General features: G+C 45.0%; 1 protein-coding gene across 6 annotated transcripts in view; it reads right to left on the bottom strand.

Annotated features, from left to right (window-relative positions):
* Nucleotides 1-12,902: 12,902 nt before the first annotated feature.
* The window catches only part of LOC147619001 (uncharacterized), a 121,914-nt gene continuing 107,456 nt past the window's right edge, over nt 12,903-27,360 (bottom strand). For 5 of the 6 annotated variants that reach the window (XR_015262006.1, XM_086774211.1, XM_086774212.1 and 2 more), the window contains 2 exons: nt 13,408-13,485; nt 12,903-13,227 (listed from right to left, as the gene is read on the bottom strand). Coding sequence is in view for 5 of the 6 variants with exons in the window: in XM_086774211.1 (XP_086630337.1) it covers nt 13,159-13,227; nt 13,408-13,485 (147 nt within the window). In the remaining variant the exon portion in view is untranslated. The remainder of the gene's footprint in view (nt 13,228-13,407; nt 13,486-27,360) is intronic. The other variant, XM_086774208.1, reaches the window with a different exon arrangement.

The following is a 27,360-nucleotide window of genomic DNA, read 5'->3' as shown; positions in this document are numbered from 1 at the left end:
TTCAGAGGCTCGAAGTACTACAAACCTACCATCAACTCCCTCAGCCTTAGGTACTTCCTTGCCAACCACTCCCGAATTCCTCAAGGAAGTAAATCCCACTACCTCTACAGCACCTAACTGGAATCGACTCCTTGTCTTGGCCAATTGGGCACGCGGTCAATACAAAACCCGCAATGGGGTGCTGGCAACATAGCCTCTGTGTACAAAACCTGTTTAAGGGTGCACCCAAAGAAAACAATTACCATGGCCGTACCAAGTTTGCCACTGTCGTTCACTTCTCAGATCCTGAATTGCCACGGATGTTCCAAGTTTGGAATGGCCATTCCATCTTCACCCCGTTGTCGTGACCGTTCGCTTCTGTGAGCCCATGGCCGTTCCAACCATTTCTCTCAAGCCCACAAATGTTCCTTCTGTTTTCGCAAGCGCACGCCCGTTCACTTTTCCAAGTCAGTTTGCACACCCATTCGCTCAGCCACTCTAAAGCCGCGGCCATTCGCTTAAGTTTCCACACCCGTTTGCTCGACTTGCCGCTTCCGTGCTCATTCACTCACTCTGCCTGACTTCCCACGCCCATTCCTTCACAGTGCCATGCCCGTTCCCTAGACTTGCCACAATCGTGCCCTCCTCCCACTAGCACTATAAATATGGGGGGGCCCCTCCATTTCCTCACTTTTCCCTCTCACCCTAGCCAAACTCTTGCAAATTTTTCTCCCAAGCTCTCACACTCACACAGTTTGCCAACAAGATGTCTGATGCTTCTGACTCCTCCCAAGAAGTGCTCCATCACAACTCTCTCCAGAGGAAGAGACCTGTCGAAGGCTGCTTTGAGAAGAATGCCAAGCACCCCACCTAGCTCTCTCACTTGGGTGAAGCATGAATGAGCTTGTGGGAGATGCTCTTGAACTTCCCCATATGGAGAAGCCATATGTACGCCTCAACAATGCCACAAAGCTCACCTGTCATCTATATAGGGGCAGTGCCAACAACGATGGAGTTGAGTGGGGAAATATGGCCCATGAAGATCCGGTCGTGCCTGCCTGCACATTACACTTTTTACTCACTATAAGGTGGACTGACAGATTCAACCGCCATAATATGACCACACTCGCTAGAGTCCACCAGGGCCAGATGGTGAATTGGGCCGACTACCTGTTCCGTGAGCTGCATGTAGTATGTTCAAACCCCCAAGGCAAGCTTGCGGCAGCAACCTTATTGACCATGGTCGTCTATTATGGCATGGATGGGAAGAATTGCCAAGGGCAATCCAGCTAGGCGGGCTAAATGAGGTGGTGACCTCTCTTCCCTCACCATCCACTTCTAATCCCCCACCACAGCGCGAAGAGGACCCATCATGCACTAGATGTCACAGAACATGCTCCACCACCCCCCAGCCCAAGGCCAACATAGGAGGACTTGCAGTAGCTACAAAAGCCACCAAAAAGGCCGCCAAAGATGAAGAGGAGAGGTAGAAGCGAGAGTTTTTTTATAAAATTCTATTTGAAACCCCACCCCCCGAAAGATTCACAGAGATGCCATCCTATGCTGAGGCCGGGCCTTCCTCCCCCAGTACTACCCAGAATACCGTGAACTCTCTCCGTTGGGAGCGCTCGGGCAATTTCAATTCCAGTTAAGCTTATGCAGAGAGCATACATGCGGCCCACGGAGATGTTCCAGTTAAGCTTATGCAGAGAGCATACATGCGACCCCACGGAGATGTTCCAAACTTTGCCCTCGAGTTTTCACTCAGATGACGGACTGTATATACAGACAACAAGAAGTGGCCCAAGTCTCCGAGTGAGAGATGCTCTTAGCCAAGGCCCAAGCAAGAGCTATGTATGAGGACTTGTACCAGGCTAACTTACAATTTATGGAGCTAAAAAAGAAGTTTAACCAACAAACTGAGCAGTTTAGAACTACTATTACACATATCACTGAGTGCCAGCAGTAGGTCACCCAAACCCATGTAGCAACTGAGAGAGCTCATCATCATGACCTTATAGTCATTGAAGGCCTCCATCATGAGGCCATGAGTTGGGCACAAACAATGGAGGATGCTCTAGCCCGCACTACCACTGATTTTGCTAAGCATTGGGACCTAACGGAGGCCACCCTCCACCACTTGCAAGAGCAACTGAGGCCCGTGTGGATGCAGTCGAGCCTCCATCCACTCCATTGGTTCCTTCCTCCAATACACTAGAACGCAAGGTGGACGTGCTCATGGAGACCGCCACCGAGCTCTTGGTTTTGGAATTCCCCCCATAAACCCCTTCCCAACTCCTTGATCTTCAATTCCGAAGCATCAGACTAACCTTTTGCAGCATAACATCTATGTTGATGAGCCACTCTCTCGCCACCAATACGCTTATGCTCTAACCAAACTCCCTATTGACACCCTAACCCTAATCCCACACTTCTTCTTCTAGGGGCTTCTTTCATCATTTCAACACTGCCATGATTTTTTTGAACTCCCCCTGCACCCTCTTCAAGCCCTTCTAACAGGATCGAGCCTTCTCCTCTGCTACGGCTTTCCTTCTGACGACCCCGCCCTCCCCGCTGACTTACTAGATTTATCTATCCCCGACGGTGTATGCCCTTACCCGTACCCCTCTGACATCTCCCAAAGGGCACTGATGTACTCTCAAACCGTCGGGTGGCATGTGGTGAACGACGCGTACCTCTCTCTTTTACTACATGATCCTCTTCCCCCTTACTTTGCCGACAGATTTCTCCTTCTATACCACAGGTGCTTCCTTCAGATCGGAGTTATGGTAGCCAATGGCATCTGCCAGTTTGATGATTCGCATGTTGCCTTCCCCTGGGATTTCACTGAAGTTGAGGCTATAGTGGTGGTTTAATTCTTCTATGCTAACAGTCCTGAGGCTGCTGAAGCTGGCCCTACCCCGGACGACAACGATGATGGCAATGATGGGCAGGGCAACTTGCCACCTCCATCCCAGAGAACTTCTTTCCCCCCCACCTCCTCCTCCCCCATTAGGTTCATCCTTTGCACCTCCCCACAAACAACCCCCACCCTCACCACCCCCCTCAGGTACTTCTACACTTCCTCTTTTTTGTGCACCACCTTCTTCTCCCCCCCTTCCCTTTCCCACTCCACCCCCATCACTCACACCCCCCTCGCCACCTTTACTATCCCTCAACTTAGGAATGCACACCGTATTCCAAAATATTCCCTCCACGTCTGCCAAACCCCCAACTTTTTTCGATGTCAGCCTTGCCATGTGACCCTCATCATCATCATCCACCCCTCCACCCCTGTCTCGTCGACTCAACAACCCACTATCCCACCAAGAAAAAGAAACTCAAGAACAGAGGGTTAGGACCTTTCAGAGTGTCTGAGATCACCCCTCAAGGGTTGGTTTGAATTAAAACCATTGAGGGAGTAGAAATGGAAGGATACATTAATGGGAGCAAACTCAAAAGGTATTATGGACCATTCACCCAGGAAATGCTTGCACAAGAGCATCTTCTGAAACAAAAAAAGGAGCTAGCCAAAGAAAAAATCCCAAAAGCTCTAGAAAAAGCCAAAGCAAAGCAGAGACTCCAGGGAAAATTGCTACATGTGAACACTCACCTTGTTTGATGAGGAAGACCTGGACATTGAGCCTGCACATCTCAATGTAAGAGTTTCTACAAAAGAGAGCCATACCAAAAGCATTGCATTGACTTATATGGGATCGAGTCATAATTTGATCTCCTATGCAACATGGGTGGCTCTAGGAAAACCTCACCTCGAGGCATCTAATGCACACGTTTGCAGTGTGCATTTCTCAACCATAAAAACTGTGGGAATTTTTAGTGTTAATACTTCAATATAAGAAATAATCCCTTGGTTGGAAAGGTATTTGTCATGCCTGTAGGTTCCATAGACACCATCACTATGCCATTATGGAGTCTATATAATATAGGAGAACAGAAAATGACATGTGACATGGAACCGCCAGTACCAAGGAAGGTAGAGGCCACAACAGACAAAACGTCCACGTCGCAAATGCATCTCCATATAAGAAAACCACAAGCAAAACAACAAAAGTACCCAGTACGTCAACAGTGAATTCCCAAAACCCAACTTTAAGCCCAAGGTTACTATGATATCGACAAGACCTCATGGGAATCCAACCAAAAAAGCCAAGCTACAAGCAAGGGGCCAGGAAGGCACCCCAAGGACATAAGGCAATATTCCAAGCAAGATTGCAATTAACTCAGCATTCAATAGCGGTGCGTCCGAAAGGACTTACTAACAGCACATGGCTATTATCAAGGGAGTAAAACAGTGTGGTTACCAAAGACAAATCCTAAAACCAATGCTGTGAGGACCTTCAAGAAAATGGAAGAGACCAAGAACAAACAAAACCAATCCATTGCTAAATCAAGTGCTAAAGAACAACCAACATTGTTCTAGCAAAAGAAAGTGGTTCAATCAAGTAAACAAGGGAATGTGCCACAACCAATATAATCCACCAGAGAGAAAGAGCTAACTTTTGGAGAAATCATAGTCAAAGAGTGTGTTGTACTAGGAACTATTTTGTGAGTCTTTGTGTGAGAGAGTGCCATGTGTCACTTTGGGAGTTATCCCATAAGCATATGGTACTTGAGTGTGTGTGTTCACTCTATAAGAGTGATGTACTTTCTTGTGTGTCACATCAATCATGTCAAGCTATCTTGGTCTACATGTACTTGTTCATTGCTTTCATTTCCTTTCATTATGTTTGCCATCTTTCCTTTCTGCACCTAGAGTTAGCACCTCCATGTTTCTAACATGGTATCAGAGCCATGCTTCTCCATGGGAAACCCTTGGGGGTGAAGGCCGACCCACAAATGGAAGTTGGTCTTCCTCCTTTGGTTGCCCACTCCCATGAGGCTCTCTTCTCTTGCTCACCATTGCGCATGTAGCCTATCTCCTCTCTCTAAAGCCTCTTCATGAGCATTACTTGCTTTGCTTAGCTCCCCTCACTAGCCTCATCGAGGGATCTTTTGACTGCCGACATATGTGCTGTGAAGATAACATTGCCAACTTGCTTGCTGATCTGCTGGCTGTCAGCGACTATCAACAGTCTTCTATCTGCATGAGCATCATCGCTATCGGTGTGCTGAGGATAACATCGCCAACCTGTTGTGCTAATTTGCTAGCTGCTGCCAGCAGTGCGACGACTGTCAATAGTCTTCTATCTGTATGAGCATCATCGCTATTACTCAACTTCACCTACACTCAGCACTCACGGCGTCGACCTGGTGTGCTGATTTATTGCCACTTGTAAAATGGCCGTCATCCTCTGCTGTCACTGTCATGTCTACTAGAGCAGTTGCCATTATCCAGCCCCTTGATGGTCATTTTTCTGTCCACACTGGTGCTACCATTTCTTGACAGATATGCTGCCTTTGCTACAGTCTCATGCCTTCAAGTCACCATTGCTGAAGTAAGACTGCTGCCCAACTTGATCAAGAAGGTCGAGACCCAGATCTGATTTTCTACTCCCCTTCACCGACTTCACAGCCACCCGAAGCCATGACATCGCTCCATTCTACATCTATTATGGTCGAAAAGTTTAAGGGGGAAGGCTTTCCCACCTGGCAAACTAAGATGCAACTACTCCTTATGAAAGAAGGAGTATGGGACGTAATTGACGACAATGAAGCAGATGCTACTAATGATCTTCAGCAACCCAAAGTGTGGAAGCAACGCAATGCCCGAGCCATTGCTATCATTGGGATTTGCTTGGCGGATTCCTTAATTCATCATTTGGATTTCAAATTGACAGCCAAGAAGATCTGGAAGAGCCTGGAGGCCCTATTCGGTAACAAAATTACAAACTCCAAGGTTTTTCTGAAGCTACAATTTTATAAGTTGAAAATGGAGGACAATGATGACTTTCGTGATCATTTAGCAAAACTGCAATCTCTTGTGCAACAACTATCAAGCTTAAAATGGCCTCCAGATGATGAGGATAAAATGGCATTCCTTATGAAGAGTATGGAAGGGATCTCTCGTTTTTGAGAACACCCTTGAAGTACTTAGGTTGGCTACCACCACATTTGATGATATGGTGGCTCTTCTTCTTGAAAAAGATAGCCGGAACAAGGATTCTCCTTTTTTCGCACAGCAGGCGCGCTGAAGAAGCTCTCATCTCCCACAACAGATGGAAAGCCAACAAGAACATCATATGCAGATACTGTAAGCAGAAAGGTCATATTAAAGCCAATTGCTAATCTTGTTGCTGATGAACCACCAGACGAGCTTCCCGAAGATCATGCACTTTCTGCCCATGTCACCCTCGATGAGGATGACAAAGATTATTGTTTCTGATTTCTTCTGTGTATGGGTGCTCTGCCCTTGCATTATGCATAAAATGGATGAAATAAACAGTGTGATGTGTGATGGTCAATAAGGGTCCTCTGCCCTGGGTTGTCCCCCAAAAATGTGTATTGTTTTTACTTTGATATGATGTATTGATACCTAGTTTCAGAGTAAAACAAGGGTGATGAGTGATGGTTCTCATTGCCGATCGCAAGCTGACTTAGTAGTCACTGACACACGGGAGGTGTTGGTCAGTTAGACTGGCTCTTTGTAGTATTGCGGTGGATGGGGGATCGGTTTACTCCTTGCATATTGGGTCTCACACTCTTTGCTCTGAGGGAGGATGTTGGAGAAATCATAGTCAAAGAGTGTGTTGTACTAGGAACTAGTTTACGAGTCCTTGTGTGAGAGAGTGCCATGTATCACTTTGGGAGTTATCCCATAAGCATATGGTACTTGTTGAGTGTGTGTGTTCACTCTATAAGAGTGATGTACTTTCTTGTGTGTCACATCAATCAAGTCAAGCTATCTTGGTCTACATGTAAGTACTTGTTCATTGCTTTCATTTCCTTTCATTTCCATTTCATTATGTTTGCCATCTTTCCTTTTTGCACCTAGAGTTAGCACCTCCATGTTTCCAACACTAACTAAATTTGTGGACCAGGGTAAAGAAGACGTGCACTCACATGCATAAGAAACAAAACAGGTTCACCAGGATTCAGTGGATACACTCTCAACTGGATGGAGGCAAAAATTTGAAGCTCTCACTCTGAACTGAAGCGATTTTTGCAACAACAAATAACCAGAGGCTCCAAGGTACCCCATTGGTTCACATGGCCATAAATGGAGAAGAATCAATAGGTACCCATCCCCAAGCAAGTGGGTACAAAGTAAAAGAGTATTCCTTTCATGCCGTGAGACACGTTCATTCGTTTCATGTGCACTAATCTCCTCCTGTAAATGCATAATGTGTGGCCTTGAGTGTTTGAGCATATAGGCAACCATAGGGTATCAATTTACATGCATAAGGGTTGAGATGGTTTCACGCTGTGAAATGGTCTGGGATACTTCACGTCGTGAAACACTTCAACATAGTTTACGACGTGAACCAACTTTGGCACTTCACGTCGTGAAATGGTCACAAGCCTTCCTATAGAAAAAGGACATGTGGCATCCCTAATTAAGCTGGCCACTGAGACCGACGGACTGAGTCATAAATACTATTTCTTCCCTTTTATGTGCATTCTTTTTCGACCTACTCCGTTTCATCTCGCTGCATCCACTCTTCATCGACCTTCATCACCTGTTGAATTGCGCTCGAGTTGGTGTGCTTCCATTCTTCCTCGTTTGCAATCGTCCCTCCCAGATAGAAGCCTGCTATCCGCCCTTGTTTGCTTCATTTATGAATAAAATCATTGTGAATACATCGATTGCATATGTTACCTTCCCTCTCTTTGTTTGTTTATTTCTTCTCAATCGAATGCTTATGTGACCTTCCCTTTCGTTTGTTGCTATTTTTAATAATGCATTGCATGTAGAATTGTTCATCTCTTCCGAAATCAAATAGCTTCTAAACTCGTGAAATAGTAGTCTGCTATTTCATGAGGTTCACACCAAACCCTCACGAGAGGAAATTAACAGTCTACTATTTCATGACTTAAGCACTTCACATGTTAAGCCCCTCACAAATTATCAATCTGATATTTCACAGCTTAAGCACTTCACGTGCTAAGTCTTTCACATGTTAACAGCTCACAGCTTCAGCACTTAACATGTTAAGCCCCTCACGAATTAACAATCTGCTATTTCATGGCTTAAGCACTTCATGTGCTAAGCCTTTCACATGTTAACAGCTCACGGCTTAAGCACTTCACGTGTTAAGCCCCTCATGAATTAACAGTCTACTATTTCATGGCTTAAGCACTGAGGTTCTTTCCTACATAACTTGGAAGTAAATACATTTTTATAGGAAACCATGGAGGGACTTAAAAGTTTGCTACACCTCCAGTTTCAAAAAACAGAGAGCTCGACATCCACAAGTGCTTCTATGTGGGAATAGGAACAAAAGGTATGACGATGCCACCTACTTACCACTCACAGGCTTCATGACAGGAATACTACCTTATGGAGGCAGTTACAGGAAGTGACTTGACAAATGCAAGACATTAAGGAGCAAATGGTTGCAGCTGATGCAACACATAGGGAGGTTATACTTAAGAGCTTAAAAGAAGCACAAGAACAGGAAAATAGGTTGCAGACTTTAGAAGAGCTCAATACAGTGCTAAGAAAAATAATTATTTAGAAAATCAAAGAAAACAAGGAGCTCCAAGCAATGGTTGACCAAGCCAAAGAACAGCTTCAAATGGAAGTAGCACATGCAAGAGAGAAAGAAGCCCAACTTACAAAGCAGCTTCAGGATCCCTAGACCACGTTCACAGCCAAGGAAGATGGATTTAAAGAGAAAATTACTAAGTTAAAAGAGGCCATTACTGTACCAGAACAAAAGGTGGTCGTCTCTTCAAACTAAAAGAGAGCAACTATACAGAGCACAGGCTGACAAATTAAAAGCTTTAAATGAGATAATCCAAGAAAATAAGGAGGAAATTGATCAAATACTGACTAGCCACCAGCAAGTGCTGGAATACTTAAATGAGCAGCTAAGGAGTAGAGCCAAAGTTTAGCAGCAAAAAAGGCTGAAACAAGTTGAAGATGCTCAGCTAGATATCACAACAGCGAGAAGGGACCAAGAAGAAGCCACAAAAAGATACAATGAGCTATCCACTGCTAGAGAAGTCTGAGAAGCTGCCATCTCCAACCTCCTTTCCATAAAAGACTCAAGGATCCAAGAACTGGAGCACCAGTTATAGCCATGCAACAAATGACTCTAAGGACAGAAGCCCCTGATGAATTACGGTTCCTCATCGAACAAGCCTCGAAAATAGGTTCATTTGACGGTAACTCCTCGAGCCCCTCCTCAAACACTAACATTGTTTTTATCTACACTAACACTCTCTCTCCTTCAATATGAGATTAACCTAACAGAAGACCTCAGCCTAGAAGATCTTACACTCATCCGTAAAAATATGGAAAGAGATGATGACCCGACCATTATCATGGGAATTCTTCGGGGGGACGTAGTACTAACTGATCCCGCTAACATCTTTTTCTATCCCTTACATCCCATAGTGCTCAACCTTCATAGGTGGTGCCGTGTGGTACAACAATCAGACATCTTGGATAACAGTGTCGATAAACTCGACCTGTTTATGCCAGATGATATTCCACATACACTGGCCAACTGCAAGGTTGTTGCAAGAAGTTATCAATGGATTATCAACCATGGGTGAATAGAAGTATATAATACACATCAACATTTGAATCTTTTCGAATCTACTTTATATCATCCTTTTGGTATTATTAAGCTTTATCAAAATATCCATAAACATCTAGAGCCTATGCTTATCACTATGGTCTATAATTTTGATAAACAACATATTAAAGATGCTGATATAACCCTCGAAGATATAAAAGAACTCCAGGAATTTATGAAGACTAACAAGCCAAATCATCCACCCCCAAGTTCAAGAGAGGGTCGCGAAGAGACACAAGGTTCATCAATCTCATCTACTTATCCTGTGTTCTCTTCAATAACCAGTAAATTATTAAACCCCTTTCCGAATGTAGCTTCTACTTATCAATCTGAGGCAGAATGCACTTTCTCTCGATTACCTTCTCTTCCTATTGATATTTCCACTAACCCTCTAGAGCCCAAGGAGATGCTGGCACCAAACTTGTCTCCAACATGGCCGCTTGATGAGGTACACAATATAGACCCTCAAGATCAAATTGAATCTTTCACTGATACACCTATCCTTGAGTCCTTAACATTTGTTGAATATGCGGGATTTATCAGAAGAGGCAATCCACTCCTAAAGCTGAAGCTCATGTTTAAGGTGTTGATGTAGATCACACCTTTTGAACCCACAAGAAGGATCATACTAGATGCTTACTCTGCAGTGGAATCAAGAAGGCAGTCTTATGTCCCTTATCCTCTCCGAGCCCCAATGCTAGATTTAACAAATCTGTTACCAAATCGCAGGAGAAGGTACATTATGGGAGAACGTAGCAAAGCATACAAAGCTTGCAAACCCCCACTTAACATACCTACTCAAGATCCGGATTGTTACATTCAAGATTACTATTTCCGTAGAGTGGCGCAAGGCAAATCCAGTTTATACAAGGGGGGGCTACATCGCCATCACAACATATGATACCGATTCCCGAATCAAGAATTTTGGTATACAACCAGAGTGGCATAAGGAGTATCTCACAATTCTTGAGTATAGTAATCAGTACCAGTACTCCCTACCAACCCAAAGGGTTGATCTGCTCTACATGCCTATCAAGCGGAGCCTCATGCCACTACAATTCCATGATGCTAAGCAAAGGGATTCTCATGTTTACTATAATTTTTTACAGTTTTCGCCATCAACATTTCTAGATATTGCAAGTCAGCAACAACAAATGCTCACCTGGATATGAGCTTGAAACTGTATTCTTAATCTAGCTATCGTTGGCAGTAGAGTCAGATTTTTAAAGTTGATCGTTATCCTTATTGATCAACCAAGGGAGCGGTATGATGGATTTGAAGCAGAACAACTTCTCTTCGACATGAACACAGGGCTAAATGAAAGAGACATGATACTGTACTATCATCGCCTAAGGTGTTTTCCCGGCTACATGCACATCACATTTGAAGATATGGTCGACACCGGGTTCTGGACATCCCACTTAGCATTCAGAAGAACTTTGAAAAAGCTTCAATCACACCGAAACTTCTACAGCCATGAGTTTGGGGACTAGGTCCTTCAGCCTCGGTAAAAGGTTTTGAGGACAGAACCTACATCAGGTAGGGGGGATGTTAATCCCATTTTGGATTAACAAAGATGCTCCTCCAATTGTTGAGGACATTAATAAGTCAAGAAAAGACACTATAAAAGTTGTATTGAGAATCTAGCTACCCAAGGATTTAGTTAGTAAGTTTTGGGCATAAGGGCCAATTGTATATAAGGCAATTCTCATAATCAAATGACACAATCCCCCTTTGTGCTATAAGAACTCTTGTACTTTGTCGAGAGAGAGAGAGAGAGAGAGAGAGAGAGAGAGACCAATTGCACTTGTTGATTGCCAAGAACATACCCTTATAAATATATCAATTTTTCTGAGTGGTTGATTAAATAAAGAGATCATGTGAATGTAGACAACACTTGTGAGAGGTTGCACTAAGGTGGATGTTAGGCATTAAATAATGTCCCCTACGGAGTATTTATTTATGCCCCATAGAAAGTGCCTTTTGCAAATAACCCTTAATAATATGTCCCCTCGTGATTTATCCTCCTTTGAATTATATTAGAGGGGGAACAAACCTTAGTGTAAAACAACATGAATTAACCTTCATTTTTTGAATTATACAATTTGTATTGCTCATAAAATCAGTGGAATTTGTGATATGTGAACATTGGAATGTTAGAAAACAACTAATGAGTTATAAGAGGGTAGTTCTCGCCATGATTTTGGGAAAGATTTATAACATCATCTTGCAGTGGATTATGAATTCTATAGTGTAGTGGAGGTACCTCATAATGTTAAAATCACATGAAGTGTTGTCCATGTGGGTAATGGTTGTAAGACCTAATCAACATGATAAAAATTGAAAACTTCTTGCATAAAAAGAGGATTTACATGATAAAAATTGTTCTCTCATACCAATTATTATCAACATTAATAATTTATGTTCACTACTTTTTTTAAAGTGTGATTAAAAATAGTTTAAAAATAAAAAATACCATACAAATGTATGGACATCCACACTAATAAGCACTACCATCTATTTTCTTCTTAAAAAGTATTTAGTGCTTATAAAAAAAAAACCACAATTTGATGCACAAATCAAGTAGTGAAAAAGAAACAAATTCAAAGAAGTTGTTAGGGCCTAAGTAGGGGATCCCCCCCCCCCCCCCCCCCCAAAAAAAAAAAAAATCTAATTGTTAAAGGGTGCTGTAAAACCAAAAGCCAAAGGCTCCTCATGAATGGGCTCTAAAACTACTCAAACATGAATTCACTTTCAAATACTTATTATTGTAAAGGCCTTTTCCCAGGGCCAAGTAAACTTGGCCATGGGAGCTTTAAATGCAACTTGGCTACTATGCCAAAATGGACATTGTTACATATCCTTTGCAAAACTTGGCCACTATGTCATTTTATGATGTAAATTACTCTCTGTGGGAGAATGTGCAATGTAAAAGGGCTTTCAATGCAAAAAGTGAGCATATGTGGATCCTACGCATGGCCAAGTCAACTCGCATGTGGGGAACCCCCTTAAGACACATTAAGGGTTTTCACTACAATTCACAACTTAGTTTAGTGTTAATACAAGTAGTGAAATAAACAAGCATAACACTATATGGTTTTCACTACAATTTGTTTTTCTAGACAAATGCCATATTGATGTTAGGCCATCAAGTAATTGGCTTTCTTAAAGCACTTTCTGTCATAAAAATATGGAAAAGACTTGTTAATGAGAAGAAAATTAGTAAAAAGACATGTTGAATGAGTAATCTATTCTCTAAAAGACACCAAACATTTCATCATGTGTATCATGCATTACAATGGTTAGTATCTAAACTAATCAATCTACTTCATAAATCTCTAATGAAGAACAAAAAATGTAATACAATGTTATCTTTGCACCAAAGTCTCTAGGGGCATGCAATGTAGTCAACCTCAACTACTTAAAATGCAAGGGCTACTTCATCCTTTTGAAGAGCTAACTCTCGTGTGGCAATTTATGTCTTAATGCACAAAAAGGGCCTCATTGCGACTTCTAAATTTTGCTCCATCATGCACTGTGAGACCTGCAATTGATAGGCGAGGAATTAAATTAATTTAAAAAATAAAGCACATGTATACATTAATCATAGTGTATTGAGGGCAAGACACTGAAGGTAGCAAACTGAAAGGCTACCTCATCAATCCATTCCATGAAGTAATTTAACTGATGAAACCACAAAATCATGTAAGAAAGTAGAACTTACAAGCATGGACAATTGTTCTTTGGTAAGCTTAGTGGGAGTCTCACCTACTATCAACTCTCTCAGCCTCTTATCAATGTTCTGTATTAACAAAACGAATACACAAGACTTAAAATACTTCTATCATGCTATACTCTTACACACCTTGTAGAGACAGCTCACAAGACAATCATTTTCTATAGGAGGTAGAATCCTTTCAGCTTCTTTGCATTTCCACATTTTCATTGAAAGAAAGAGAGAGAACACAATTACCTTGCTTGGGTACATACACCACCTACAACCCCCCAAAAAAAGGGCACGTTGTTGGCCGGGCATTGTAAGTTCGCTTGTGGTCATGCAAAAACGACTTTCAATGCATTGGTAGCATGTGGAAAATCACTGCTTCCCTTTCCAGCAATGAATCACTGCATTGATTGATCAGTGCCCCTCATGACAGAGGAGGATAGCCTTAATTGAGTATTCCCCTCAAAACAAGCTTAGCCCTGTAAGGCACCTTGTCAAAGGCCCAACTCTCCAGATTTCTATTTAAATGTAGGCCTTCTGCATTTGCTTTTGCAGAAAATGAAACTTCTATTAACTATGAATAGGTCTACAAAACACCACAACCAAAGAAACATCGTCCCAGCATGCGAGGTGTAAGACGGAGAGGACAGTTCCCAGACAGCCTTCTCCATCTTTTTTTTCCCGGGAAAAGAGATCCTTCTATTAATTACCAAAAAGAACAACCACCCAGGTTAAGTACAAAATCAGCTCCGTAGAGGAAGTGGTAATCAGAATGACCAAAAAGGGGGGGGGGGGGGGGGTGGGGGGGGGTGGGGGAGAGGAGGGAGGAGAACAACCTGGGTGGTCTATAATGCTAGGTGGGCTCACCCCCATTGTAAGTGAGAAACGGGCCGTGACGCCAAGTCCACAAAAAGGCCTTGTGGCATGTCCTGCATGCGATCAGAGCCACCCTAAAGCTTCCCTCAGTGTCCACGGAGGGTGTGAATGATATCGAGCCATATGCTCCAAATGGACTCCACTGGTGGGGTGGGGGTGCCCTCAATGGCCTTGCTACAGTGACCTCACCAAATATGCCATGCAGCAATACTGATGCAAATCTCCCATCTCTGGTAGGAGCCTGGAGTCAGTGAACTGAGGAGGGAACTAGAACTAAAGCTGTCGAGATCCGATGATGATAGGAAACCTGCAATGCCAGTCCCCCACCATCCTCCTCATATGCCATGGCTGCCTTAGCCTCGGTGGCCCAAGAAACTATGCCCCAAGTAACTGTGCGGAGGGGAGCCCGGTCCATAGTGAAGATGCGGAAACTCCTCCACAAAACCTGTTGAGCCTTTGGGCAATCCCAAAGTCAATGACGCTCGGACTCTTGTAGATGGCCACACTCGAACAAACTGTTGATCTACCTCCGAACCAAGTGCCAACCGCTAGGTTCTGGTGGGCTAACTGCCACAGAAAGAGTGTAATCTTCCGCGGCTGAAAACTATACCACAACCTCTTCCAGAAATCTGAAAGAAACTGAGGGAGACCTTGGACTACCAGTGCCCTGCTGCAGCTGGAGTGCCCTCAATCTCACGCATCTGAACCCTAAGGCCCAGCCGTGCTGTGTACTCAAAGAAGGGGGTGCTGGGAGCCTCCTCTCTAGTAAAGGGATCATGCCATGTCCACTCTCCTAGGTCCCACTGAAGGGGCATGAGCGGGCGGCCCTCCATAACCATAACCGCCAAAAGCCCTCTCTGGCCACCTTGGCCGGTGGAGGGCGATGTGCCAACCCTCATGGAAACCGATCACCCGCACTCTCTGTAGAGTGCAGCCGCTGAGATCCTTGGAAGGGGGCTCTGCTCTGATAAGTCTGCCATGAGGTCCAATCGAATAAGTGAAGAAGGTTGACCTCTCGTTAGCACCATGCACTGCCAAAGGCATGTCACGTTTGGTGAACACTCCCAGCCATTGCAAGGAAGGGGGGTCCAGAGGATGATTGGGCTAAGCCACTTTGAGGGGATGGAAGAGTTGATGTCAAGGCTAAGTCTATCCTTCCTCTGTATCTGAGCGAGGCTCCTCTGGGTGAAGCTATTTGAAAAGGAAAAATCTCCGAGGGACTACACCGGGCCCATGCTCAAAGCTCCCCAAGATACGTGCAGATGGGCACCCATCGTGTGACCACTGGGTAACTGGACCAAAGGGTTCCATATAAAGGGTGTCGGAGGCGCTCCTCTGTTGAAGCTGGGGAGGACTGCTAAAAGGCCGGTCTGAGGTGGTCCCAAGCTCGTAGGAGGCTGGTTGCAAATCTATCCTCGAATGTTGAGCTAAAGCTGCGGGCTTGCATCTCTGTGAAGATTCATCTCGAACGGAGGTGTGGGCTGAGATCCGAGCTAAGAGAAAGTCCTTCCAGGGTTCATTCCCAAGAAGAAGTCCACAAACGATCAACTTGCTCAGCAAGGCTCAACTCTGAATAGAGAGATCAATGATGCCAAGGGCCCCCCGATGGCGAGGCTGAATGATCACTCTCCAAGCCACCTTGGCCCACATGGGCCTCCCATCACTACCAGCCCAGAGGAAGTTGCGATCAACTATTGAACCTAACCAATGCATGCCTGGGAGAAGGCCCAACATGACCACATGGTGGCGAGAAGAACCCGGTTTGCCATCATGACTCGGCCACGACTAAGGAAAGCCTAGCTGAGCTCCAGTATAACAACTTCCTCCAAATGCTTAGAAGAAGAGGGACTAGTTGCTACTCCAAGGAAATGTCAACACCAACCTGGCATCCAAGATAATGAACAGGAGTGCCGCTCAGGACCCATTGAAAGGCCTCAACTGGCCTCCAAGTCATGGCGGGTGAGGAGGCAACCCAGAATCCACACGACTTGTGCCAGTCGATATGTGCACCGGATGCATAGTAAAAGATCTCTATCACATCAGTAAATCTCTGGAGATTCCTCACATCTCTTGACAGGTATGTTGTTGTGTCATCGGCAAACTCTGAGTCAAGTAGCTCCTCCTGTGAGTGGATAGGTAGGCGCAGCCCTTGTAAACCAGTCTTTTGCACAAAGAGGAAATTGCTCACAGCCTCGACTACAAACAAGAAAAGGAAGGGTGCGAGAGGGCAGCCATGCTGGACCGAACAAGAAAGAGGGAATTTTTCATCTTGAGCTCCTCGGATGAGCACTTGACTGTGACAGGCCGCTCAGAGTTTGGAAACACCTCGAACCCACTCCACTAGAAATCCCATCCGGCACAGTCTCCTCCAAAAAGCCCTAGTCCACCCTATCATAGGCTTTCTCAAAATCAAGAAGGCAAACTATCAAATCGTGATGCCTCAAATGGGCTGACGCCCACCCCCCTGGTGCGATTGATGGGAAGACCTCCTCGGATCTTGCACCTCATATAGATGATGTTTCTGGATAGAGGGATGTATCAGCTCATGCTTCTTTGCAGGGAGATGATATATCAGATCAGGATGATTTTGTCGAGTCCTCTCTACTTGGAGGGGGCGATATGCAGGATGCTCAGCACAGTGGGGATCATGTATTGCAGGATTTTCAGCATGATGCCATTGCCCTTGATGCCCCGCAAGGCGCACAGGTTTCTCGCACATATGCAGGTACTGTGCAGGGCCCTGGACAAGGGCATGTCAGTGGATTTTGCCTCGTGGATTATCTCGTCCTCCAGCATTATGAGAGGCGTCCTCAAGCTGCCCATCGTCTTCTTAGATCGGGGGTCAAACCCTCTTCTCTTCCATGAGAATCGTCTCATGGAATGTTCAGGGCCTTGGAGGGCTTCCCACCCGTGGTAGGAAGCGCCTTCTGAAGGACTAGCTTCACCCTGCTGTTAACAAGAGGGTCTATGGATATACTTTTGTTTGCAGGCACACAAATTGGATAGATCTCAGTGTGGCAAAACTGGTAAGATGCTTTTTGGCCACACCTTCTGTTCCTCGGCTGTTGGGACTAGAGGGGGTGTTTGCATTTCAGTGGCAGCATCGGTTATGCCTCATGTTATTGGGCGCGGTGTTATCATCCCTGCTAGAGCGCAGTGGATCTTGATCATGCATGAGGGTCAGAAATTGGGAATCTTGAATATTTATGCACCTAACGAGAGAGGTGAAAGGGTGGCCTTTTGGGACACCATTACAAATGTCATTCCCCATGTTGATCATTGGATAGTGGGAGGAGACTTCAATATGGTTGAGCAACCTTCTGACAAGAAGGGTGGACGCGAAGGGGGTTTACACCCTTTGGAGCGAGCCTCATGGGATAGGTTCACACTCTCTTTCTTTGGCAGGGATTGTTGGACTGAGGATGACTCCCGGAGAAGGCCAAATTCCTTATCTTTCTCTTGGCATAACCGCCGCAGGAGCGGGGTTGAGAGCATCTTTGCATGTATGGACAGATTTTATGTGGATGATTGGTCCCTGGACAGAGGAGGCACCATTGCTATTATGCTTGGCACCACCAGATCCGATCATGGCCCCGTCGTTTTGTGTCTCAGGGAGCCTGGGGCTCGCTCGGCCCCTCCGTATCCCTGACGCTCTTTAACTAGATGCTGACATCTCCCTTGAGATCAAAGAGATATGGAGATCTTGTGATGGTCCTGATCCTTGTCATAATATTGTGCTGGCTCTTGAGAGGACCAGCCATCATTATCATAGCGCTGCCTTGTCCAAGAAGAAGGAGGCTCTGGACAAGGAGAGAGCTATTAGGCGTAGGATTGCTGCTCTTCAGAGGAAACATGAAAAGCATCCACATGCGTCTTGGATTATGGACCTCTTGACCACAGTTAGTATGTTCACTTTTCAATTAGCATATATATATATATATATAATATGACTTATGAGTTTATAATTCACCTAAAAGGCGGTCAGGTATATGTAGGTGCAGTATGAGATGATAGGTGTATGGTACGACTATGGTAATGATGCACATGAGGATACGTACTTTAGTTATGTAGAGAGTTAAAAAAGTAAAGAACCTAGTTATCAAATTTAGTTTAAAACATATATAAAGAATGAACGATCAAGCACTCGTCAATCACAACTAACATGAAATGGACAAACAGAATTGAAATATCAATCAACTATATGCTTAGATATGAAATGACAAATGCACTAATGCACACAAATAGATCAAACACACTAGTGTAAATTTGAAATCATCAATGACACAAATAAGTTTGAAAATAAAGAAGCTTGTAAAGCTACCAATGTTAAACCGAGTACAAGCTGAAATATAAATAGATCCTTGTGCGCTATGAGTCCATTGAAAAGGGAGATTAAGGGAGCAAGGCAATTGGGAGAAGTTGAGGGCTAGGAACAAGGGTGCAAGAAACACGAATAGGAGTTTGAAGAGTCGGTATCAAGCAAAGATGGCACATAGATAGGATACAAAGTGAAAATCAATAAATTAACAAGTAAATTTTTTAAAAAGTACAGGTACAAAAAGCATGGTACCGGTATGGTACGTATTGAAAGTACGTAACGGATGAGTATGAGTACGGAATGTAACTATGGATGTAGCTGCTCCAACTGGGAGCTGTGGCCAACAATGAAGACCCTCTTGGCCCATACAGTGCACCAATGATAGCAATGGCTTGGCTGGTAATCATGGATGGGCCCCCCAAACCCCACCCACCCCCCCCCCCCCCCCTCCCCCGCGCACCCCCCGGCGAAGAAAAGAGATTTCTATTAAGGAATATAAAATCATACAAATGGAGATCTCAAACCAAAAGGTAGGGAGATCTCAACCAATCTTTTGTGGCTCCACGTTTTTGCATTAGGAGCTGCTGAAATTTAGTATTTCCATGTAGGGAATGCCTTCATGAAGTCTCATCAAAGATCCCTTCCGTCTTCATGAGAGAAAAGGCATTGCTAGTAGACACGACTTACGAGATCTGAAAGAGTTTTACGTAAGGCACATTGTGTGATTTTTAAAGGCATGCAGGACTTTTGCTGTCATGAACCGTGTGTGACTGTACAGGCTGCAGGTTTCTGAAATATCTCAGAGACAATCCACCAAATTGGCTCTGCATCACTTTTTCTTTTCCCTATATATCCCGAAGCATGCATGCACACCTGCCTACCAGCTTACCTTCGAGCCTAAGCGCACACGCGCGTGTGTGTGCACGCACGTGGTTTCTTGATGTTTTTCCGGTGAGAGGATGCTTGTGCTTATATGTATACCTGCAATGTGTTTGTGTGAGTGGCACTAGAGGCGAGAAAAGCTGCACTCTGCTTTCCTGACGTGCGACTGGTCTATTAGAAAACTGCCATATTCCTAGAAAGAAGGCTTAAATTGTTGCCCAAAAACAGCTTTGTAAAGGTTTAGCGGATTGGTGTCCCATCTCTCTAATGCTTGTGGTGTACAAGCTTGTCGCTAAGATGCTTGTGAATAGAATCAAAGGTATATTGCATGCTGGCCTTCATCCAAATCAGTATGGTTTTGTCGCAAGAAGGCAAATTATGGACAATATAGCCACTACTTATATACGCATTGCATATGCCAAATACACACACCAAGATGTCCTCATTATGCAAGCGGACATAGCTAAAGCCTTTGATACTGTTCCGTGGGATTTCATAGCACAAGTAATGATAGAATGGGATTTGGGTGCAAAATGAAAAATGTTTTCTGGCTGTATCAAGAAGGTAGAGCGAGATGCATTTTGGGAGGTGAACTTTCAGCCCCTTGGAAGTTAGGGAAATCTATTAGACAAAGATGTCTTTTCAGTGCTCTGCTACATGCTATTGCTACAAAGTCGATGCTTCTGTATGGATAAGTTGTCACAGGATGGTCTGCTAATTTCCATGGGGAAATCTATTAGACAAAGATGTCTTTTCAGTGCTCTGCTACATGCTATTGCTACAAAGTCGATGCTTCTGTATGGATAAGTTGTCACAGGATGGTCTGCTAATTTCCATGGGGAATGGAAACAATTTTGTGGCTCAAGCCTATGCCAATGAATTTTTCTTTTTTCCTCGGAACACAGAGCCTGATGTGAGGGTAATCATGCAAGCTTTATCACTTTATGGGTTCGCTATTGGGCTGAACGTCAACTTTGCAAAATCAAAGCTGTTATCGCTAGAAAATTATGAGTGACATAAATTACTCTAGCCAGGACATTGTGCTACCTGATCAGATAGTCAGGCATCTTGGATACCCATTAGATGGGAGATCTCCCTCAAAGAAGGATTGAGCGGGTGATGCAGAAGCTACATCACAAAATTGAATACTGGAAGCTATCTACATGGCCTTTGCATGTACGTTTGCAAATAGTGCAGTTTATAATCATGGCGTATGTGAAATTCTATCTCCCTTTGCTGCCTTGGTCTCACAGACAAATTGACATTTTATTGTCTAAAGCCCTGGAATGCTTGTGGAAAACAAAACGAAGAAAGATTTGGTTTGTTCGCTTAAGATGCATGGTGGTCTTAATATTCTTAATATCCATCATCATGTCCTTGTGAGGAAGGTGATGCTTCTACTTGATTTTGTGGCACAATCAAAGCCATGGGCGTGCATGCTGGGCAATATGTGTTTCTCGATGCGTACAAAAGCATACTAACTCTAGGTCACCCGTTATAATGATATAGTTTTTGGACATTTTAATGGAAAAATCACGGGTTCTTCCTATGCTACTGCTCTCATTCAAGGCTGGAAAGCTTTGTTACACCACTTACACTGGTCGAGCCGGCCCCCAAACCAAGGAAATTCTTTGACTATGGAGAACATTCATTGGAGGGTGAAAGCATGCTTAGGTGGTACAAAAAGGAGTGTCATGGACACTCCTTTCTTTAGGTGGAAGTAGTGTGAGAAGAAGAAGAGAATTTAACTACAAAAAAATTGCACGTGGTTTTAGTGATATTGTAGATATGCTATTAAAAAAAAAAGATATTAAGACTTTATTGCGGTTACATCATCGCGACTACGCTTGATTCTCTCTGCCCTCATGGCTACAGTCCTCTCTCTCTTCTCCTCTCTGATCCCGCCATTGTCACCCCGTCTGAAGCTCTCCCTTCTCTCTGAGCTGTTATGCGACCTGTCTCTCTATTTCTCTCTTCTCCTTTCTGATCCTGCTATTGTCACCCGTCTGAAGCTCTCCGTCTGAAGCTCTCCCTTCTCTCTGAGCTCCGTCTCTCTGTTCGTGGTATGGAAGGCTGGTTTAGCGATTTGGACAGTAATCCCAGTATGGCAAATGTTGGCAACAACTTGTTGGTCATGTCCACTCCTGGCTAGTTCAAGTGTGAACCCAGCTTACTCATGGGCACTTTTTCCCTGATTGGACAGGTTTTTTCCCCGTGTGAACACACTTATGTGTGTTGGGCACTTTGCCCTAGGCCTTTTAGTACTCACTTGTACTTTCCTTTCTTATCATTATTGAGTACATCTTTTCCAGCACTCTCACGTTTCTCTGTGCTTGAGGTTGAGTGTGTGTGTGTGTGTGTGTGTGTGTGTGTGTGTGCAGGCTAGCTTCCCTCGTACCCAACATTGGTATCAGAGCTTGGTTAGGGTTAGGGTTACATCCTGCTGCCCCCCAATATTAGGGTTAGGGTTTACCCACCTGCTGCCCTTCAGCCTAGTGCTTCAGCCTATTGCACACTTTACACACCACACTCTCTCTCTCTTATTATTATTATTATTTTTTTAAAACAGTTGTGTTCTTCTCTCCCTTGCTGTTCCCGACATGTACTGCCCGACTGCTCAACGACCTGCTGCTGTACGGCGTGCTGTATGACGCCGACTGTACCTGCGCACTACCCGCCACCGCCGCCCTCAGACACGCCGCCGCTGTTCGCTGCCACCTCCAACGCTTGCCAAATCTGGGGTCGCCGCCTTTAGATCTGCCATTGCCACCCTCAGATCTGCGCCATCTGTCATCTGCCCAGCGCCGCCTGCTGTCATCTGCCCAGCACCACCCATTGCCTGCCCATCGTCACTTGGTCGCCGTCGCCTGCCTGCTGTCACCTCTGATTGATCTGTGCCGTCGTACGACTTCAACTTCAAATCTGTGCCGTCGTACGACGCCTGTTAGATCTGACACCCCTGCCTCAGATCTACCTGCCTATTGTACCTGTTGCCCAACTGCAACTCCAAATCCCTTACAGATTTCAGGTTTGTGGAATTTGCAAATTTTGACATAAAATTGGTAAAAATTAGCAAATCAGTTGCATTAATTTTGGGGCTTTTCACCATCGAGCCTGCAATTGCAACATTGGCACACATTGGCATTGATTTCAGCAGATTTGGTGCGCATAATTGCACTAGAAATTCGGAGATTTTGCAGAAATTGGCACTGGTATTACAGGCAAATTTGGTTGGCATTAGGGCATTTCCCCCAAAGTTTTGGGAATTACAGGCACATTTGGTTGGCATTGGGGCATTTTCCCTAATTTTTTGGGTATTATAGGCACATTTGGTTGGGATTGGGGCATTTCCCCCAATTTTTGGACATTGCAGCATTTGGTACAAGTGACAATCGCATTAGCAGATTTACAGGTGCAGATCCGGTTCAGATTTGGTCTAATTGGTTGCCTAAAAATTAGGGCTTTTCTACATTGAGCCCATTTTTGGAGCATTCGGCCAGTTTACCTTTGATTTGCCAAGATTTGAGCATTTGCAGCTTTTACAGGTGTCAGTTGATTGTGTTTTTCACAGCACATGTATACATTTGTGGTTTGCTGCAGTATATGTATGCTATTGTGGACACTCTAACAGATTTGCATCATCGTGCAGTACACTTGCAAATTTGGGACATGCATATGTATTTCTCGTGGTGAAGGAGTTCCCTTTCAGTCCATTGATTATCTTGCTATTTATCCCCCGCATTCTTACGGTTTTGCTGGGCATTGCCTACTCGTGGTGACTTGTGACAGATTTGCTGTGTTATCATGGCCAATAGTAACAATGACCTCTTTGGAATGCTATCTCAAGAGGACAAGCTCAATGGGGATAACTACCCTATGTCGGCTTATATGATGCGTCATGTTTTGGTTGCCAAGAATGTATGGCTGTATGTGGATGGCACTGAGGAGCATCCCCTTGCACCTGCTCCAGCGGAAGGAAGTGATTCTCGCTCACCCTCTTGCTGCAGGTCCACCTCCTCGTCTTCCTCCTACTCAGCAGCAGCGTACTTGGGATGCTAGGGATGCTTGGCTCATGCGTTGATTGCTCTCTCATGCCGCAGGCATATCATTCCGCACATTCGTTCCTGCATCACTGCAAAAGGTGCTTGGGATACCTTGGCGGAGTTGTATTCAGGTCGCAATGAGGCTCGTGTAGCTTACCTTCGGGGCAAGCTTGAGATTGACCGCATGCTTGAAGGTGACTCTATCGATCAGTACCTTACGCATGTGAAAGACCTACGAGAGCAGCTCATTAACATTGATGAGGTCTTGGCAGATAGCTATCTTGTTAAGACAGTTTTGCGTAATTTTCCTGACTCTTATCAGACATTTGGCACCACTTTGCGGTTGTTGGCTGGCAATGCACCTAATGCAGTCACTTTTGACAACCTTGTGACTCTCTTGCTCAGTGAAGAGCAATCTCGTTCCAACAGGAACAACATGATGTCTGCTAAACAAGCAATGGATGCTCCCTTTCGTGGGAATAGATCTAGGCCTAAACCTAGCCCATCGGATCCTCCCAGGACAGAGGACAAGCCTGAAAAGAAAAAGCGTTGTAACTATTGCAGGAAAATAGGGCACACCATAGAGGAATGTAGGAAGCGTATTGAGAGTGAAAAAAAGAAGAAGTTGGCATCTTATTCCACAGGTGTAGATCAAGCCAATTTGGCTACACACGTGTCAGCGTTGACCTGTACATCTTCATCGCCTGCAGAGATGTCTTCTGATGCCGTTGCTTTTGATGACTATGCTCTATAGTCAGTACTCCATGGTATGCATTGTCTAGCAGATGCATTTCAAGGGGGGATTTTACTTGCCCACATGCAGTTGGTGATGCCTCATGGTCACTTAAGCTTGTTGACCCTTATGCTGGTCTATGCTAGACGCTTTCTTTTATGTGATGTCTACTGGAGATGCCTTTTATGATGTTTTCCCTTGCAACGGGATTGTTTCTACAGTGTTGACATTGTCACTTTCTCACATGTGATGTTTACTGGGAGTGCCTTTTACACACTTGGCCAGTGTTGGCTTGCTCTCATGGTTTTGACATGTCACATGTATATTATTCATTGTGGGATTATGCATCTTTACACTTGCCATACATGCCACTGATCATGGCATCGCTGAGAGTTTACCTATCCTCTCATAGCATTGGCTGATGCTATTATGCGATGCCTCTTGATTTGATGCATTTGGTGTCCACATGATCTTTGCCATGCATTTCTGGTGATGCATTTATGTACTACTGTGCCCTAGCATTAGCACTATGACATTGGGGATTCTTCTTTTCCCCGTCATATAGTGCTTGCTTTTTCCATTGGCACTGCAGTTCACTCTTACTGTGGAGCATAGTGCAGGGCAGCATTCACAGCTTTATCACCCTGCTGCTACCCGTTCACACCATTCACTTGAGGGGGGTTTGTTGGTCATGTCCACTCCCGGCTAGTTTAGGTGTGCACGACTTGCTTTAGAGTCCTCTCATCAGCTAGCCATGGAGGGAGACACTTCATGTTGGTATGCGCAGATAGCATCCTGGTTTGAGCTCCATGGGTTCAGTTTAGACAGACTTCCACCCTTCCAGTACTCTCTGGAGGCACCCTCTCTCACCTTGACACATTCTGAGATTAGTAGAGTCATCAGACATGACCTCATTCAGTTGGACACTAGGAGGACATGGCTAGAGCCCTCACAGGAGTTGGGGACGAAGATGGCTTTCTATAGAGACCATCTTCTCCGCACCACTGAGGATGGCTTTATACTTAGACCGAGCTACATGGATACCCATCTGTCTCATGGATTGAGGTGTGCCATTGGGCAGATCTGCACCTCTTCACATCAGTTAGAGATAGAGACAAGCAGATTTAGAGGCATACCTCCAGGGGACAGGATTTGTCAGATTTGTTAGATAGAGCCAAAGACGGAGGAGCACTACATCTGTCGCTGCCTAGCATATTATGAGACTCGAGGGCGCTACCATTGCCTTTTCAGAGAGGGATTTGGACCACTGGCTAGAGTCATGGACTATTGTGATCAGTGATGCTTGGGTTTTTATATCCTGGAGATCCGCAAGCTCAGAGAGTCCATTATCAGGGAGTCCACACAGAGACACATTACTGACTTCTTTAGAGGGACTACCCGGGAGGACACACAGCCGACAGCCCAGCAGTGGGCACCCCGTGGGACTCTAGTTGAGAGAGCTATCCAGTTGGGCAGATCCAAACGCCCGAGGGTTCGCGGATCCTCACATTGGAGACGGTGCCTACACCGGAGGATTCAGAGTATCATTGCGAGGCATCGGGCTCGTCCGACCAAGCATCTCACTATGGCCGATATCCAGGCCATCTGGCAGATACCCATGCTAGAGCTCCTAGGATGATTACCACTCGAGCCATATACTATTGTACTCACTGTCACTTTTGTACTCCCCCATATTCATGTATTCATGTATCCATGTAGTCATGTACCCCATTTTGACTAGTAGCATTAGCTTCCCACTCTCCCTAGTTGCTACTTCCGGATGCTCCCTACTGATGTATTGTAGGGCTAGAAACTTACCTTCAGTTCTTTCTTTTCTTTTCTAGACAGTGTATCAGATGTCACATGGTTGTAACTTTGGTCTCATAGGTCACTTTGGCCTTTTCAAGACGTTAATATAACATTTCATTTCATCTCTCTCTCTCTCTCTCTCTCTCTCTCTCTCTCTCTCTCTCTCTCTCTCTCTCTGGCACGACGAGGAATGTCGTGATACCCAAGCCCGTCTACATCCGGAGATGGCACTAGGATCCACCACTCACCAGCAGGCACGGGCAATGGATATACTGCTGCTTTGTAGATTTCCGCAAAGCTTTTGACACTCCCACCGGCCAGACTGATGAGGAGACTGCAGGATATGGGAGTGCCAGCGGAGATGTTGTGGGAGATCATTACACTCTATGAGTCAGTCACAGGCAGAGTACGGGCTCCAGGAGGTGACTCAGAGATCGTACACAGCACGATCGGAGTGAAGCAGGGCTGCCCCTTGTCTCCTACTCTATTTGTTCTATACATTGACGAGATCTCAGATTACATAGACAGACAGGGAGGACCAGGAGCACATTTGGCAGGAGTCTTGATACCGATCCTCTTGTATGTAGATGATATTGTTCTTATTTCTGATTCACCAGAGGGGCTGCAAAGGCATTTGGATGCATTACAGGCCTTTTGCGAGGACCGGGACCTTACTGTGAACCTTGGAAAGACCAAGGTCATGATCTTTAACACCTCCTCACAGTGGATAAGTAGATCTGCAGTGCAGTTTACATACAGTGGAGAGCCTGTGGAGTATGTTACCTCGTATGTATACCTTGGGATTACTTTTGCTGGACCTCAGTTCTCGATGTGGAAGGCGGCCGACACTAGATTGATGAGGGGATATGCAGCCCTTGGCTCGCTAGAGAGGCAATGCTCACAGATACAGTTTCAGGAGCCAAGGACGAAGCTTTGGCTATTTGATACTCTAGTTACACCTGCACTACAGTATGCTGCCCCCAGCTGGGGTCCTAGCTTATACCATAGGAGAAGAGAGAGGAGAGGGCCGGCCGAGACAGATACAGAGGAGGTATATGATGGGTGGAAGCTGATGGAGAGGACCCCAGTGGTGATGATCTCACGCATGATTAGGAGTAAACCATCAGTGCCACATGAGATTGTGCAGGCAGAGATGGGGGCTGCACCGATAGTGACAGAGGCTCTATTCCAGACAGTGACATACTGGCATAGGCTATGGGAGCTTCCACTTGATAGATACCCCCGGCTAGCCCTGGAGTCCTCGAGAGAGTTGAAATTTGAGGGAGATACAG

This window comes from Cibotium barometz, chromosome 34 (genome assembly GCF_041138505.1).
Source record: "Cibotium barometz isolate CiBa-2024 chromosome 34, ASM4113850v1, whole genome shotgun sequence".
In the NCBI taxonomy this organism is placed as follows: domain Eukaryota; kingdom Viridiplantae; phylum Streptophyta; class Polypodiopsida; order Cyatheales; family Cibotiaceae; genus Cibotium; species Cibotium barometz.
This window is presented reverse-complemented; position numbering and strand designations above follow the sequence as displayed.